The 17,879-nt window shown below is 48.9% G+C and overlaps 1 protein-coding gene across 6 annotated transcripts in view; it reads left to right on the forward strand.

Annotated features, from left to right (window-relative positions):
- Positions 1-17,879, forward strand: part of Kirrel3 (kirre like nephrin family adhesion molecule 3) — a 569,791-nt gene that overhangs the window by 456,802 nt on the left and 95,110 nt on the right. For all 6 annotated transcript variants that reach the window (XM_052756044.1, XM_052756079.1, XM_052756035.1 and 3 more), the window contains one exon: positions 14,900-15,049. In XM_052756044.1, coding sequence (XP_052612004.1) covers positions 14,900-15,049 — 150 coding nt within the window. The remainder of the gene's footprint in view (positions 1-14,899; positions 15,050-17,879) is intronic.

Here is a 17,879-nt window from a genome sequence, read left to right on the forward strand (position 1 = left end):
TGTCCTAAAAGGCAGGCAGGCATGGACCACTCTCCCAAGATGGCAGCCAACAGCTGCCCCTGATCCCATGCCCCAGCAGAAGGGTTCTGGTAGGCACCAGCCTGCCTCGCTGAGTTATCCCGCAACAAATAAGCATCATAGCACTGCAGTAGCAATTGCAAAGGCCCACAGCTCCAGCAGTGCAGGGAATGGAAGTCATCAGTCACCAAACCAGGCCTGAGCTGAGGAAGCTGTTGTAGAGGATCAGCTTCTACATCTAAGGATGTGCCAAGGAGGAGAGTGGAAGTCGCCATTCCAAGTCAAGCGTGATGGAGCATGCCTGTAATCCCAGGACTCAGAAATCAGAAGCAAGAATGTTATGAGTTCAAGGACAGTCTGGGCTACATAATGAGATCCTATTGAAAGGGACAGACACAGAGAGAGAGGGAGGGAGGGAGGGAGAGAGAGAGAGAGAGAGAGAGAGAGAGAGAGAGAGAGAGAGAGAGAGAGAGGGAGAGAGGGAGAGAGAGCTGGGAAGATAATTTCGTCAACTAGAAAAGTGCTTGCCATGCAAACATAAGGACCTGAGTTGATTTTGAAACACATGTCAAAAAGCCAGGCATGGAATCAAACACTTGTAATCCAAGTACTGGGAAGGTGGACACAGGAAAGCTACTGACCATTGAGAGCTCCAGGTCTGTGAGTGATGCTCTCAAAAAAACAAAGAGTTTGAATGTTGGACTCTAGACAGGCACACATACACACAAAGAGATTTAATAGTCATGCCTTAGCCTGGGTGCAGAGAACTTTCATCCTAAATTAATGTTTATGGGGCTCACCTCAGCCCTAAGGGCACATGGGAGTATTACCCTGATCTAGAGTTGGGCAGGGACTATATGTGGAAGGTATAAAGCAGATGGCCTATCATTGTCACATCTGTTCTTAGAACACAGCTGGAGCAGTTAGAGGGCACTGTATTCAGTCTCTGCCCTCTAAAGAGGAAAGCCAGGGATGAAACTCCCTTTGCACTCAGTACAGCTGTGTAAACAAAACCAGTATTGAAATGAAAGAATTCAAAACCTAGTTCCACTATCCATCATCAATGACCTTGGGCCAGTTACTTACCCTCTCTGAGTTCGGTTCCTCATCTATGAAATAGAAAGGGCTTTGTGTCTCAGGATTGCAGTGGAAATGGCCAGCCTGGAGGTGGGCCTGTTCCTGTATCCTAGGAGTTCTGTCTCTACCCATTCCGTCTCCATCTAGTCAGCCTGTCTTCTGAGACATCAGACTCAGTGACACAGCATAAGCCTCTCTGCAAGGAAGAACCCATCTCTAACCCCCAGAAGTCTGAATATCGCCTCTCCTTTTTTCCTAAATGCTTTTAACATAAAACTTCTCCGCTATACACATGCCTACATCGAACTTTTAAAAGACACAGGGAGCCATTACAAGTTAGCTGTGTTTTCTTGGCTGGTGCCTCCTTGGGTGGAAACAAATAAGGAAAAAAAAAAACCTCTTGAGGTTGTGTCTTTGACGGTGACAAAAGAGAAAGTCAGAGTGAGAGGGAAGAAGACTGAATTGGTTGGGCATCACCACAGCGGGACAGTTGGCTTGAGCCTCAGTCACTTAAGTCTCTACTTGGGAGGCTGGTGAGCGATCCTTCTCCATAGGGTACTGAGAGGATGGCTTAAGTAAGATAATATATGAGAGGTGCTCTGTGAAGCATAAAGTGTATACAAAAGTTAGCTGTGGCTAATATCCTAAGCCAACCAGAAGACTGGGCCCAGAATCCCAGGGCAGTGAGAAGAATCACTTTTTTAATTAGGACACATATATAGTCAGCTCTCAATTATCTGTTGGCAAATTGTCCCCATTCCTGGCAAATGCTATCACCAAGATTGCTTAATGAAGTCCTCTGCTAACATTTCACAGCTTCTTGTTCTGTTCTTATTTGCATGAGGCCCAAAGGGAATGAAAGTCCTTTAAAGGCAGAATCAGTTAATATCCCCAGTCTCTCCTAGGGAAGGTGTGAGCCAGAGACATGGCAAAGGGGCGGGAGAGTGTGGCTGACACTAACTTTGGACTAGTGCAGAAGTGATGCTTTCTACCCAGCTGAGGAGGAGACAGGGAGGGAGCCCCACCATGAGATTGTGAGTCTGGCTTTTTAAAATATATATACATATATATTAAAAATTCTCAGAAAATCAAATACATTCACATTCACACAAGAATACCAAAATGCATTCCAAAGTGAAAGTAAGTTCATTAGCTCGGGTTGTCCATCATGTGGATTATTCCCACCCTTGCTCATCTCCACTAACAAAAACTATAAAGAGTTGGTTGTATTCAGGGGGAAGCAAGATCGTTCAGTGGGTAAGGGTGCCTGCTGCCAAGCCTGACTATCAGAGTTTAATTCCTGGGACTCACATGGTAAAGGGGGAGAACGGCTTCCCATATCACACACACACACACACACACACACACACACACACACACACACACACACACACACACTGAATAGTGTGATTTTTTTAAAGTTGATTTAAAATTTAAAGTTATTGTATTAGTCTCTGAGAGGGGAGGAACTGAGGACATATACTAGAATGGCTTACTTGCAGCTGGGAACAGCTCAAGAAGTCACCTCGGGAAGTGCCAGACTTGAGCTGTGGTTCTCAGTGTAAGGTTAGTGCAGAGAGACAAAAGCATTTTATAGTTAATGCCAGTCTGCCCCAGCCACACAGTATCCAAGGTGCTTACATTCCTGTCAAGCTGCCCTTCACGGAACCCCTGCAGATAATCTAAACTGAACCAGGCCTTCTGAGCCCTTGAGCATTGCACACAGAGACCTTGGGATCCCATGCAGGGCCGAGGGCAGGACTTGGTTCTCTAGCCCTACCTTTGCAGAACCACATGACATTTCATGAATAATATGATTGCATAAATTGTTTAAGGTGTGTGAAAAACTGTTGACTTTGTCCAGTGCTTTCTCTGTTTAGTTTGGGGAAAACAAGGCACATTCAGAGAGAGACGGTAGCTGGCCAAGACTTCAGTGATCTTGGGAGTCTAGAAAGAGTGCCTACCCTGAGGTCAGTGTTATTTATGTATATGGGTGCACCCCAGCCGTGGTCCCCCAACTGTTGGAAACTGGTAGACATAGGCTCCTTGACACACCATGCAAATCTACCATCGCAACCTCACTAAACTTGAGTCCAGGAAACTATATTTCTAATTAGCTCCATGGATAATTCTTCCGTATATAAAAGTTTTAGAACCATGCTGACTGGCAAGGCCTACAGCACTATAAAATGACTACTTTAAGATGCTTGTTTTAAAAAGATCATATTTAGGACACAGATCTTCCCCGGAACAGACCAAGAGTCCCTGAGGGATGCCTTTGACTTCCTTATGCCTCAAGTTTTATGATTTTCATCCTTTGGGCTTGCAAAAGTAGGAGTTTGAGTTAGAGCGTGCAGCATCCGGGTTTGGAAGAAGGGGCCTGAAGGGGGCTGATTATCAAGTGGTCTAGTTTCTGCATCTTACAGGTGATCAACCTGAGCTTCAGGAAGGGCAGAGGCAGTTCCAAAGGCACACAACTAAGAAGTGGCAAAGCAGAGTCCTCAGGGCAAGCACAGGAAACAGCTTTATGTGTTCATCCTGTGACCTTCACAAAGAGTGAAAGATGCTAGGCATCACAGGGTAGGCTAATATGCGGCCCAGTTTCAACCTGAGCCCAGTGGTACCCAACTGATGCTCTCTAAGAGGCAACTATGAATGTACTTTCTGCCCATGGCCGAGGCCTGCATCCCCATCTGGGGTACAAACACAACCCTCACCCTGCTTTCAGCACCACCTTCCTATTGCCCACCACTCTTCCATGTTTGAAGTCACAAAAATCTGAGATGCAGACAGAGGAGTCCAGCCTGAAACCCATGGCCAAGTAGCAGCAGGTCTGGACACCATCCAGGAACCTGCTTCGTGGCCAGAATGTCTCCCTTCTACACTTCCCACTGTCACTACAAACCTGTACCACTCTGCCCATCCTCATCCTCTATGGGTGACCTCAGACAGGGACGGATGGGCTCCTTCACAGGCACAGAGGATCCCCATTTGCTGCAGCACTTATCAGCATCTTCTTGGCACCCAGGCCTCTGCTGGATCGATGGAGGAGTCCCCCTCCTGCTGCTAATGAGCACAGGGCAGGCTCTGGCTGGAGCTGCAACTCTGATAATCAGCAGGCACAGGATTTATAGCGACTTTGGACTCACCCTGCCTTGGTCAGCCCGATTGCTCTTCATTAGAGACTCATAGTGTCCAGGACAACCTTGGCAGATTGTGTCCTGAGAACAGGGGTGTGAGGTGGTCAGAGTCACAAGCTATCTGTGATGCCCTAACTCCTGCAAGGAATTAGGGAATGGAAGAGGAGTAAGCACTCCTGGGAAGAGCAATGGGTACTCCCGTGTATACCCAAACAAAATCCTCATGTCCTTTCTGGAACGTTCACGACACTGACAAGCTTCTCCTTACCTGTGCATCAGAACCAAACTTCCAGTGGCTGCAAATGATGATGTTGGAGCTGAAAGTGCCTTCAAACCTCTGTCCCAGTAAAGGTCACAGGGAAGGGACAGTAGGGGAAAGGTCCTGTCTCCAACTAAGTTCTCCCAGTTTCTCTTTCTCCCAAGGAAGATGAACCTAGATGACCTCTTGCTATTACAGCAGAACTCAAAGCCTCTATGAACCTTAACCAGAGTTAAATACCTGATTCCCGACCGCTGGTCCCAGCATGCCCTGACTAGATGAACCTTGACCCACTTAGATAGTCACACCAATATATATGACGTTTCATATTTGGAGATAAATTCTCAGTCCACACCAAATACTATGTAAGACATGAAAGTAGAAAGACCTCTTTAGAGGAGGGGAGACTAACAGGAAGAGTGGAGAAGAAGAGATGGTAATGGGGGCATGAATATGATTATGAGGGGTGTGGGTGTGGGTGTGTGTGTGTGGGTGTGTGGGTGTGTGTGGGGGGGGGGTGTGTGTTCATGTGTGATAATGAAACCCATTGTTTTGTATGCTCACTAAAAAGAAATTTTAAAGAAATAGCAGCAAGGAGGGTCTGAGAGATAGCCTTCCATGCAAGTGTGAACTCTGAGTTCAATCCCCAACATCTATGTAAAAATCCAGGTCCGATGGCGTGCACTTACAATCCTAGCACTGGGAGGTAGGGACAGGAGGATCTCTGGGGCTCAATGGCCAGGCAGCCTCGTCTCCTCAGCAAGCCCCAGGCCCTAGTGAGTGCTGTCTCAAAAATAAGGTGGAGAGAAATTGAGAAAGATATCTGATGTCACCCTCTGCTCCCCACATGCCTACACACACACACACACACACGCACACGCACACGCACACGCATGCACACATGCACACATGCACACATGCACACACACGTGTGCATGCTCACACACACATACATGTACATTACCTGGGCCAAAGTTAGTGCTCAGTAAACATGAATCATTTTACACCTTCTTCTCCCTTCCAGACCCATTGACCCAACTACACCCAACACACCTTCCTTGAGTGATTCAGAGCCCTCCCCATCAACATGCTTACCATGAGACTGACTCACCTCAGACAAGCTTCACTTCCAAAGACAACAAGAGGCTCCACCATCCCCGATAGCAACAGCCTCCACCACTGCCCCCAAATGCTATCAATCCTGCCTCCAAGTGGATGTTAAACCCATTTTCTTCTTTCTACCAATACAGCTTTAGCTGAGCCTTTATGACAGCACAATCTTCCTGATCCGTCTTCCTGTCTTTGGATGATCCTTCTCCATCCATCCTCCACCACCATCTTGTGATCTTCCTAAAATGGGAATCTGAGAAAATGGGTCCCAAAGCTCTGATGGCTTCTCATTAAGCGCAAGCATCTCAACACAAATTTGAGGGCTGGTGCAGTCAGCCCCCCTCAGCCCCTCCCCCATCTCCTAGTCTCACCCCAACACTCTCTCTCTGTCTCTGGGCGTGTCCCTCTCTCTCTGTGTATGTGTGTCTGTCTGTCTGTCTGTCTGTCTGTCTGTCTCTGTCTGTCTGTCTCTGTCTCTGTCTCTCTGTCTCTCTGTGTGTGTGTGTGTGTGTGTGTGTGTGTGTGTGTGTGTGTGTGTGTGTGTGTGACTCTCTCTTCTGGGTTAGTGTCCCCTCCTGATAATTTTCTTCCATACGTACTCCACACACCAGTTCAAACCGAGAGTGATAGCTGTCATTAAAGAAGGTAGGAAAGGTTCTGCGTCCTTTAGACCCAATGTCCTGTTCTGTTCTCTCAAACAACTCAACAAGTTTCCAACACAGAAACTAGGGCTCGAGAAACTAAGCCGTTTCCCCAGGGGAATGTCCCAGCTGTAAGGAGATAGCAGCCTAGAATGATGTGACCCTGGTGCTATCACTCCCTGGCCATATCCTGACCTCCAAACTTTGCTTAGATGTTCAACTATCCAGGAGACATCCCCTCCCTACCCTCATCTGCGGACCACTGCAGAATCCAGCCCCCTGTGGTGCCTTCTGTATTTCTCACTTTGGACACTGATTCTGTGTAGCTTCTTATTCCAGCTCCAGACACACGCCTATGCTTTCTCCGGGCTCTAAGCCCACAACCAGCAGAAAACATAGTCCTTTGCCCCACCCCCACCCAACTGAGGTGGCTCCTGCCCCTACCTCAGGCCCTGAGGCTGCTATAGTCACTGTCGCCCACTTAAGTCTTCTACAAAAATTAGATTGTCTGTCAATCAGTGGGCTAGTGCAGTCGGGCGGTGGTGGTGCATGCCTTTAATCCCAGCACTCGGGAGGCAGAGCCAGGCAGCTCTCTGTGAGTTAAAGGCCAGCCTGGTCTCCAAAGCAAGTTCCAAGAAAGGCGCAAAGCTACACAGAGAAACCCTGTCTCGAAAAAAAAAAATCAGTGGGCTAGTGCATTCCCACCACCTGAATCTGTGGAGATCACAACTGGCGTTCTGCATGGGTGCTGACGAGTCCCTTCCCTGAGTCTCCTGGATCCTGCTCTTCTTCCCCCTTGCTTGCTTCTCATGACAAGGACAGCTTTCTTTAATCTCATAAGAGGCAATTTACTATGTGCTCTGAGCTGAGAGAAAACTGGCAATAACTGTCCCTGGAATGAGTATTCTTAAGCTTCCTCCAAATGGTCACTAATAAGAGCAGATGGCCACACTGGAGCCCTTCCTGTGCTGCTGGCCAGGTGCTCTGGGAGCCTCCAAAGCCAGCCAGGAAGGGATATTCTGGAAGAACGAGGAGGGCCCAGCTCTGATCTCTACCTGCAGATTTCTAATGGGGCTCAACATCAGAGCTGTAGGAGTTCCATTCTTGGCTCACTCACGGCATGAGCTGCTTGGGAGCTGGTTTACACAGTCTTGGGCTCACGGGTGTGTGGATGGAGTGACAAGAGCCCTTTATGGAACACTGTGCATACAGGATGGCTTATGTACAAGGCCTGTGTCTTCACAGCACTTTCATTACTGTCCACCCTTCTGGGGACACCAGGAAACTGAGGGTCAGGGAAGGCAAGGGGCATGCCCCAGTTGTATAGGTAGTGACAGGGTAGAGTTCCTTCTAGGACCAGATTGCAGCTATATCCTTTCTACTGTGCAGCACTTGGGCCCTGGAAGGTGACAATATTCAGGTACTCTGGGAGGTAGCCAGGGACCTCACCCATCATGTGTTTGGTATAGTTCTTCACGTCCCAGAATGAGTTTGTCCTTCTCTTCATCCCCCTGTCACCACACACTCCAGGAAGCTTCTCTGTACCTCCAACTCCCATCTTAAACAGGTTCTCTATTGTATATATTATCAGTGAGTGTGTGTGTGTGTGTGTGTGTGTGTGTGTGTGTGTGTGTGTGTGTGTGTGTGTGATAATGGTACACACAAGGAGGTTGGAGGACAACTTTGCGGAGTAAATTCTTCCCACCTTTATATAGGCTCCTTGCATCAAGTTCAGGTCGTTCGGTTTTCACAGCCAGCACCTTTACTCCCTGAGCTAGCTCACCAGCCCCCTAGAAACAGGGATTTTTTTAAACTCCACACAAACTTTATATGACCTCTCTAAGATGGTTGCATGACCCTTTATACTCTAAAGTGACCATCCAGGAACTCTCAGGAAATCCCAACAGAGGTCCTGAGTTTAGAGACAGGGGTAGGCAGGATTTTAGTTGAGTGCCACCACCCACAGGCATGATGCTGCCCATGCATATACGTCTGCAGATCGTAGGCTCTAACAGCAAGAGCAAGCTTCCCAGGCTCACCCACTTTCTGTCTAGGACACTGACGGCAATGGCTATATTCTCTCAGCCAAACTGGGCAGCCTGATAGTTAAAAAAAGAGGAAACTGATAATACACCCCTGAGCCTCCAAGTTGGGCTCCAAGCATGAGGGGTCTGCAGCAGGAGGCAGGTGTATAGTCTCCGATTCTGACCAGGCTCAAGGCAGAGTGTGCACCCGGGCTTTATCTCCTGGGCTGTGCACTCTCTGTGAGTTAAAGGCCAGCCTGGTCTCCAAAGCAAGTTCCAAGAAAGGCGCAAAGCTACACAGAGAAACCCTGTCTCGATCCCAACCCCTGTGTCCTGGTCCATGTTCCTCTTTCTACCACCAGGAAAGCTCAGAGCAAAGACCTTTTCCTGTGAGTGACAAGGGAGTTAAGACACTGAAGGACCAGAAGACTTGGGCCTGACAGCTGTGTGTGGCAGAGATCCATGACGACCATGGTGTCTCCAAACCGCAGCATGGGAGGACCCCAGTCAGCATGGGCCTGGAGACACTGGCCATCTTTTTATCTGCTCCTCACCCAGAGAGACCACAGCATCAGAGACTCTAGAGCCTAAGAGGACATGCAGCCCCGTCCCTTCCAGAGCTCCCAGGTGGCCCTCAGAGCAGAATGGGGCCTGGGCCTGTATAGAGGGAAAGAAGATCCAGGGAAGTTGCATGACACCAAAGGAAATGGGAAAGACATTCTATGCAAACAAGAATTTGTTCAAAGCCCAAAGTGGAACTGGAGTGATGACACGTACCTGCTATTCAAGCACTCAGGAGACTGATGCAGGAGGATTGCAAGTTCAGGAGTCATATGGACTACGTAACAAGACCCCACCCCAAAAGGAAGAAAAACTCAAGTTGGTTAATAAAGATAACGGAAAAGGTTCAGCTGAAGAAGTGAGTACCAGAGGCCAGTTCTGTACTCGCAAGCATGCCACGTGTCCATGTACCATAGGAGGAGGTGATGTGAAGTCAGGGAAACCCCAAGGGAATCCCTGTGGTCCAAAAGGCCCTGGGCCTTGGGTGATCTGGTCGGTGGTATGAGTACTGGATGGAGAATTACAGTTGGGTGCAGGCACTCTGCTCAACAGCCACAGTGAAGTAGTGTCAAAAGAACGGGGTTGCACTCATTCTCCAGTTTGCGTTTACCTGGGGTAACTGTGCAAAGTTGTGAACTCGGGCAAACCCCTTCATTTGGGTGAGCCTCTGCATGTTCAGCAGCTTTCTGACATACCGAAGAGGCCCAAGACGATCCATTTATGAAAACAAAAGGGCTGTTTTGGCTCATGGTTTAGAGGGCTCCGGGGCTTGGTCAGGGGGTCCTATGGCCTCTAGGTCAATGCAGAACAAAACTACTCACTTCAAGCTGAGAAACAAGAGAGAGAGAGAAAAGCAGAGCCCCACAATTCCCTCCATGAACACACGCCCAGGCTGAGGGGAGGCCTCGGTGGGAAAAGCACTTGTCACTTAAGCGTTAAGACCTGAGTTTGAATCCTCAAATCCCTATGAAGACAGTCTCTGTAGGACACATCTGCATTATTCCTATGGCAAGATGGGAAGGGGGAGACAGAAAAATGCCTGGAAGCTCAGGCGCCAGCTCGTCTGGAGTCCACAGTGTGAGCGATAAGGGGATCCTCTCTCAAACCTGGTAGAAGTGAAGACTGGCATCAGTGGTGGGCCTCTGGCATCCCCACATGCACCATGGCACAAGCACTTTCACACACACACACACACACACACACACACACACACACACACACACACACACAAAACCAATGACCTAAAGACCTCCCACGAGGCTCCACCTCTCATGGTGCCACTACCACCTTTCAAAAGCATCAAGCTGGACCTTCTGGAGATGTCTAAGAACCACGCTACAGCACTCAGTTCACCTGTAAAGTGTGGTTATGATGGCTGCCACGCATCACAGAGCCGTGTGTGCATTCGGCCCCACAAGCCTGCCATACAGTGGGTTTCACATAAATAGCTCAGTGGTTTTTCTCTCCTGTGAAGCCGATCCCTTGTGACTCCAGCCCTTCCTGCTTTGTCTCTAACCTTTCTCCCTCTGTGTAGCGTGCTCAGCACAGCATCTACCCAGTCCGTAGTTTATAACGTGACAGCTACTTTCCCACGGTGAACACAGAACTCAGGAAACAAACCAGAGCTGACAAACTACAAGCATTTAGCAGAGGGACACTTGGTGTTCACATGCTGTGCCAGGCACTGGGACAGAGAGGTGGCTGTGCTCCTGTCCTTCAAGAGATACACCACGGGTCTCATTTGTTTTCCCAGCATCGGGTGGATAGTAGGTGTGCAACAAGATTTGGGGAAACCGGCGGCAACAGTTGATCTTGGTGACCACGTGATGGACTGAGCAGGTGGTGAGAAGTTAGTAAAGCAGACCATGTGGGAGTTTACTGAGATTAAGGAGAGAATAGCTACCCTGAGTACAGGCGGCACTATCCCCTAGGCTGGCAGTCAAAATGGATGAAAGAGAAAGAAGAAAGTTTGTCTAGGGTGGAAAGGAAAAGGGCCAAGGAAAAAGGGAGCGAGGTGGGGGAGGGGGCTTCTCTAGAAATGACCCCACCTATGCCTTGCACACGGAGCTCCCAGGAAGGCCTCAAGATCAGCTCCAAGGGTGAAAGAGCATGCGTTTTCCCTCCACTCCATCTACTGTAGCACTCCAACTTTCAACTGCTCTTCTAATTCACCAAGTTTAAGATCCATCCGTAAAAGCCTCTCAGCTTTAAAAGAAAAAAGTTGTTTCATTTATTTTTTAATATTTTTCTTTATTCTTCGACAATTTCATGGGTAATACAAACGTATCTTGATCCTATCTACCCCCCAGCTTTCCCCTCTGGCTCTCCTCAGGCATCCCGCAACATGTCCCCTTCCCACCTTCATTTTCCCCATCTCTCTCTCTCTCTCTCTCTCTCTCTCTCTCTCTCTCTCTCTCTCTCTCTCTCTCATAATCTACTGAGTCCGATTAGTGCTGTGTGCTGGAATGCTGACTGATTCTATTGACTTGCTCTTGTACAGGTCTTGGGCAGGTAACCGTAGCCTCAATGAGCTCATGAGGGCAATGGCCATGCCGGGTCCAGAAGATAGCATTGCACAGCTCTCCGCCCCATCATCCAGCTCTAGTATTCTTTCTGTCCACTCTTTCTGTTCCCTGAGCCTTGAAGAGTGGGGGTGGAAGATGATAGAGATACATCTCATTTATGAGTGAACACTCAACAGTTACTTATTCTCCACACTCTGACCAGTTATGAATCTGTATTAGCTGCCTCCTGTGCAGAACAGAAGCTTCTCTTACAAACATTGAAAGCAAGGCTGAAATCTATGGGTACAAACCATAAAGATTTAGAAGGCAGTTTGACAACTTGCCCATTTAAGTAGTTCCCTTCCTAGAGCCTCTGACCTCCTTTGCCATGAGCTTTTGACCAGGTTTACAGTATGGGGTACATTTTCCTTCTTTGGAGGGGGCCTCAAATCCAATCAGAAGGCAGTTGGTTGCCCCCATACCCATCATGCCAATTGTACCAATGGGCACCTCTCGCCAGGCAAGTCAACACTGTACCATTCAGGGTTCACCGCTAGATAGTTCCATTGATGCCTTCTCTCCTGCAGCCTGAATAACACCCTTTCTGAAATGTAGCCAGTAAAGACAACATTCTCACTTCAGTTCTGGCTTGATCTCCATAACCTAAGTATGCTGTGTCTTCATAATATTCCAGTTTTACCATTTAGTTAGAGTGGGCAACTAAGAGCAACGGCGATAGCCTATGCTGCTTGGGAGGTCCTGTGTCCCACACCTGGTACTGAGAGACAAAGTGATTGCAGTGACTTAACCATAGTGTGAAAATATTAAAATTGGACCAAAAAGAAAGACTGTTGGTTGGGGATACTCGGCTCCCACCCCACTCCCCCCAAAGAACTTGCAAATCACATCCTTTGGATGATTTGCCCTCTCACCCTAGAAGCACGCTTTCCACAGAAAATCCGAGTGGGTCCAAACATAAACAGTGGATGACTAAAGCCCCATGTGGCCACCATCAGAACCGTACCTAAGCAGTTCTCTGGCCTCGCCTGCTTTACCCTCCACGTGTTACTGGGAGGATCTTGTATATGCTCCAACTCCTGGTTCTGAGAAACCCTCCAGTGTGGCCTTGTGATTACCCATAGTTGACCTCCCCGGTGCTGCCCCTGACCCCTCCTCCCAGGGTTCCCTACCATCCAACTGGCCTGATTTCCATGATGACCATCTAGGACTCACCTTTGCCCTGAGGGATGGATGCCCCAAGCATCTTCAACAATCTCCTATTCCTTCTACCAAGCGTAAGAAGGATGGGGTGTGGTGTGATGGACAGACAGGCACCACCTGCCGAAGCTCCTGATAACGGATGTTGGAAGCCTGGGCCTCACTTCCTTCAGGGCTTTCTCATTACAGCCCCTTTAGCCCCTGGCTGACAACCTGATAACTCTGATCACACAATCTTCAGCTGCTACTGCAGCTGCCTTGAGACTGTCCTTGCAAAAAAGATTCCGGCATAAAAGATTACAGCTGAGATAGAAGCCTAGGAAAGGTGTCTTCCCTGCTTCCTTCTCTTCTTCCTCTCCTCCCCTCCGCTCTCCATCCTCTTCCTCCTCCCTTCTTCCTCCTCTCCTCTGCTCTCCTTTCCCTTCTCCTTCTCCCCATTCCCTTCTCTTCCCCACCCCATCCTTCCCCCTGTCCTCTTCCTCCTCCTCCTCCTCCCTCCTCCCTTCCCCTCCTCTTCTCTCTTTCCTTTTCTTCCTTCTCCCTCCTCCCTCCCCCTCCTCCCTTCTCCCTTTCTCCCTCCTCCCTTCTTCTTCCTCCCTTCACTCTCATCCCTTCTCCCCCCTCCTCCTCTCTTCTCCCTCCTTTTCCCATCTCCTCTCTCTTTTTCTCCTCTGCCTCTTCTCCTCCCCCTCCCCCTCGGACTCCCCCCCTCCTCCCTCTCTGGATCCCTACTTTATGGCTCCTCCCTTCAGTCCTCTCCCTCTTCTGTCTCATCTTTTCGCTCTTTCTTGTCTTGGTGCCAGAAACAGCCTAATTACAACGGAAAACTTGAAGATACAGAGTAAGGGGGAAACCCACTACCCAGAGCTGATTAAAATCTCCTATGTAATCTAATTTGTAAAGCTCAAATCATAATAAAATGTGTTACTCCCACAATTCCGAGCCAATCTGATTTTTAATAAGACTCCTCAGAGATGTTGCCAAGATCCCATCAGGCTGCCAACTCCAGACCTTCCTGCTGCCCCGACTCTCTGCTGCTCTAGGGGCCCCATGCCCTCCCTTACACCTCAGCTCCCCCGATGCCCATAGTTTGGCCCTGTGTAGGACAGCAATCCAAGTCCAGGTCATCTGTGGTGCTATGGAAAGGAGGCAGCAGCTGGCTTCAGGCTCCTTTCCCTTCATTAAATAACTGTCTCTTCAGGGATGGGGTAGGGAAAACTGAGGCTCAAAACTCAAGTGGACCCCATCCTGGGCCCAGCTCTGCCACTCATTATCTGTGTCACCCTGGGTAGACTGCTGTGCCTCTCTGATCCTGATTTCTTTGTCATAAAATGGTGATTGTTTTTCTGCCCTGAAACATTAGAAGTCTCTAGGAGAAGGCGATATGAGGAGCACTGGCTACAGTCATCCCAGATTGTCAGGTCCCACTGTCCACTCAACTGTGGCCTCCCAGGAGGCCATATTACTTCCCTTCTTCAGTAACTGTCCCCAAGCCAAGGCTTAGGGACCCGCATGGAGCCTAGCTCAGCAGATGAGACCAACCCTCAGAGCCAGAATGAGGCAGGTTCATGGCCCCCAACCTGCCTCAGATAGCCATTGACAAACGCCTCAGTTCCCAGTCCTGCAGAGCTGTCTGAGGGATCCTACTGTTAGCACAGTTCACCAGGCAGTACACCCAGCATTGGAAGTACTGAGTCTGCTCAGTACTACTCTCCTTTGTCCGCTACTTATGCCAGCCTCCGAGCTCCACATAGACAGAGTGCCTGCTGTGGTCAGGCTGTGACCAGACCGAAAGAATTCATGAGCTGATGTTTAAGATCTCAGCACAGAGCCTGGCATCTCATGTGTGCAGCAAACTATTTGTTTAATAAAATATGAACCAATAGCTTCCATGGTTGTGGCATCTTGCTTTGAGGTGTGGATGAGAGGCATGGACTCCCAAGTGATTTCCAAGGAGGAGACTCTAAGAGCCAACTGCAGGAAAGGATAGAATAAGAAAGTTGTGCATAGACATGGCCACCAGCTCCTACCAAGGCCCTACTAGCCACTCAGATTGCCTGGATTGCCAGGTTGAACTAGATCCATAATCACTCTTGAGCAAATGGAGTTAGGTGGGAGTCCCCCAAGAAGAAGGAAGGTACATGTCCCATGGTGGCTGAGGTTCATCTCCAAAGTCAGCATCAGGGTTGGATGGAGGGGCTGGAGTCTGGAGTCTGGAGTCAGCCCCTGAAAGATGAGAACAAGGCTGGAGTCCTCGGGACAGCCTAGCTCTGCTTCTACAATGTGGAAGGAGTCATCCAGGAACTGTTGCCCATGCTGACTGACCACTGTGCCTCTCCCTCTCCAGGCCAAGTCTACTCCTTCAGCCAGCAACCCCAGGACCAAGTGGTGGTGTCAGGACAACCGGTGACGCTGCTGTGTGCCATCCCAGAATACGATGGCTTCGTCCTGTGGATCAAAGACGGCTTGGCTCTGGGTGTAGGAAGAGACCTCTCAAGTGAGTACTCCCAGATTCCTCCACTCATACACAAAGGCCCGGTGCCCACACTGCCTCATCCCATCTGCTCCACTATAGAACTCCCATATTCCATCTCCAATGTCATTCAGGGCTCAAATCCCCAACCAGCTCTGCAACTCTCCAGACAGGCAAGAGCTGGAGCTAGATCCCTAGGAGTTCAGGAGCCTCTGGCTACATGAGTACTGACCCCCCCCCCAACTCTTATGGTCAGTCCTAAACCTAGCACAGAATCCTTTTCCAAGCCAATGCGATTCCCATGAAGTCTGATTTCCAAACATCATGTGCCCCTGTTTCTTGGCCGAATATGAATCCTCATTTATCAAGGCATGATCCAGCTTCCCACCTAAGGAGACAGCCAGTGAACTGAAAACTCACAAGAAAACCTGCTTCTCCTCGGATTCCTCTCAGGATGGGAAGAAAAGGCAGGAAGGGTTTACACTGACTGCCAGCCTTGTTCAGCCACCCAGGCAAGCTGCACCGTGGCGGCCTCCTACAGCTGCTAATGACTGGCACATCAACTCGGTTGTTGGTGCCAGGCCATGTCATTTGGTAACTATTTTGCATGGCTACCTCCGGAAGCTCATCTAAACACCTCGCCAACCTACACTTTCCCCAGGGCATAAAGAATGCAGCCATCCTCATGTCACTTGCCTGTTCTGTCATTACTCTGCCCTGGGATGGGTAGGAAAGGGGTTGACTGCTGGGCTGATATGCATGATGGAATTGAGAAGGACAGATCTGGGTGTCACTCTCCAGCCATCTGGGAATGGCTGGGAATGGGGGATGGATGAGAAATATGCATTCAACTGGTAAGTAGCTTCACCTTGTTCATGCTGTACAGCTGCAGGAAAATAAAAATCGAAGTACGCTCAGAAACACTGGGGCTGGGAAATTAATATTTTAAAATGTGAGTTATGTCTTGCCAAAACTGTATATTGAAACATTATAGCAATGGTCAATAGCAGTCATAGGGCCTAATGCTGTAGCCCAGCTAAGCATAGATAAAAATACCCAAGAATATCTCCAAAATATACTGTGCTGCCATAAAGTTTAAGTGTTATGGGAACCAGCCAACTTCAGAGATGCTCAGCTCTGGTACCCTGGAGAGATGGAGGATGCTATAACCTTCCCAAATGAGTATTGCTTATGCTCTGGACAGCTCTGAGCCTGGACTGACACCATGATGAAGGGGACTGTCTGGACTTGCTGGTCAATGATTATCATCAGCCTTTGGTCAGGGGCAGCGGCCAAGTGGAGGTCCCAGGTCACTAGGGACAGATCATAGAGTGGGCATCAAGGCAGAGGCAGCTGCATCTCTGGTCTGAAACTCCATTCCTAGTTCTCTGGGATCCAGGATCTGGGCCTGCTGGGTGCTGAAGACAAGTTGATCCAATGGTCTGGCCTGGCTTCCACTCCAGCCTGATCCAGTCACCGAGGAAGACAGGCCCTGGACTCTCTCCTGAAGAGCCTATAAGCTCAGGCTCCTGAGAAATATCTGCCCTGTATTTAATCATCCATTCCCAAAATGCCATCCTGACAATAATGATAGGTTCTCACAAGCTCCATAAACATTGCTTGTTTGCCTGGTCAGAAGGAACAGAATAGAATACACCTGAATTCAACAAAGATCTGCTGAGTGTACAAGGCAGGGAAACGGAGGGCCAGTGTCCCAGGACTTCCCGCTACTGTAGCTCTGCCGTCTTCCATTTCAACCATGTCACCCTCAATGCACTGAACATGAGTCTCTCGTTGACACTGTAATGTCTTTCTGGTCACCAGGACTGAGACACCAGAAGAAAAATGTTTGTCAACATGTCTTTGGGTGTTCTCCTAAGAAGACCAGCACTTCTCAGATGTCTCATGATTCTATGATTGTCCAAAGGGAGAAAAGGATTCCACACACCCCTTTTATTTGAAAGATAAACAGAGTAGGAAAGCCAGGCAGTGGTGGCGTACACCTTTAATCCCAGCACTCGGGAGGCAGAGGCAGGTGGATCTCTGTGAGTTCGGGGCCAGCCTGGTCTACAGAGCGAGATCCAGGACAGGCACCAAAACTGCACAGAGAAACCCTGTCTTGAAAACAAAACAAAAAAAAAAAAAAACAGAGTAAGAAAAAAATTGATCCAATTATATTTCTAATCTCGGCCCATGAAACTCTGTCTGCTCCCTTCCAACATGGACACCTCCACTCTAACTCCCTAACATTGGTACTTTTTTCATTGTGTGTGTGTGTGTGTGTGTGTGTGTGTGTGTGTGTGTGTGTGTGTGACATATACATGCATGTGTGTGCAGGTGAGTGTGCCCATAACGTTGTCTTATGGTTTCTATTGCTGTGAAGAGACACCATGACCACAGCAACTCTTATAAAAGAGTTAATTGGGGCTGGCTTACGGTTCAGAGGTTTTGTCCATTATCATCGTGGCAGGGGGCAGAGTGGCACACAGACAGACATGGTGCTGGAGAAGTAACTTAGAGTTAGTTCCACATTGGGATCTTCAGTCAGCAGGAAGAGAGAGTAATACTGGGCCTGGCTTGAGCATTTGAAACCTCAAAGCCTACCCCGAGTGATACACTTCCTCCAACAAAACCACACTTACTCCAACAAGGCCACACCTAATAGTGCCACTCCCTATGAACCTATGAGGGCCATTTTCATTCAAACCACCACATGTGTGTTTATAGAAGAAGCCAGAGGTCAAAGATGGGTGTCTCCTTCAGTCAGTCTCTACCTAATTTTTGAGACAGGTTCTCTCACTGAACCTGGAGCTCACCAGTTGGCTGGCCTGCATGGACCGTGAGTCCCTGAGAT

Source organism: Peromyscus californicus, unplaced genomic scaffold, assembly GCF_007827085.1.
Source record: "Peromyscus californicus insignis strain IS unplaced genomic scaffold, ASM782708v3 Scaffold_11__1_contigs__length_118956290, whole genome shotgun sequence".
In the NCBI taxonomy this organism is placed as follows: domain Eukaryota; kingdom Metazoa; phylum Chordata; class Mammalia; order Rodentia; family Cricetidae; genus Peromyscus; species Peromyscus californicus.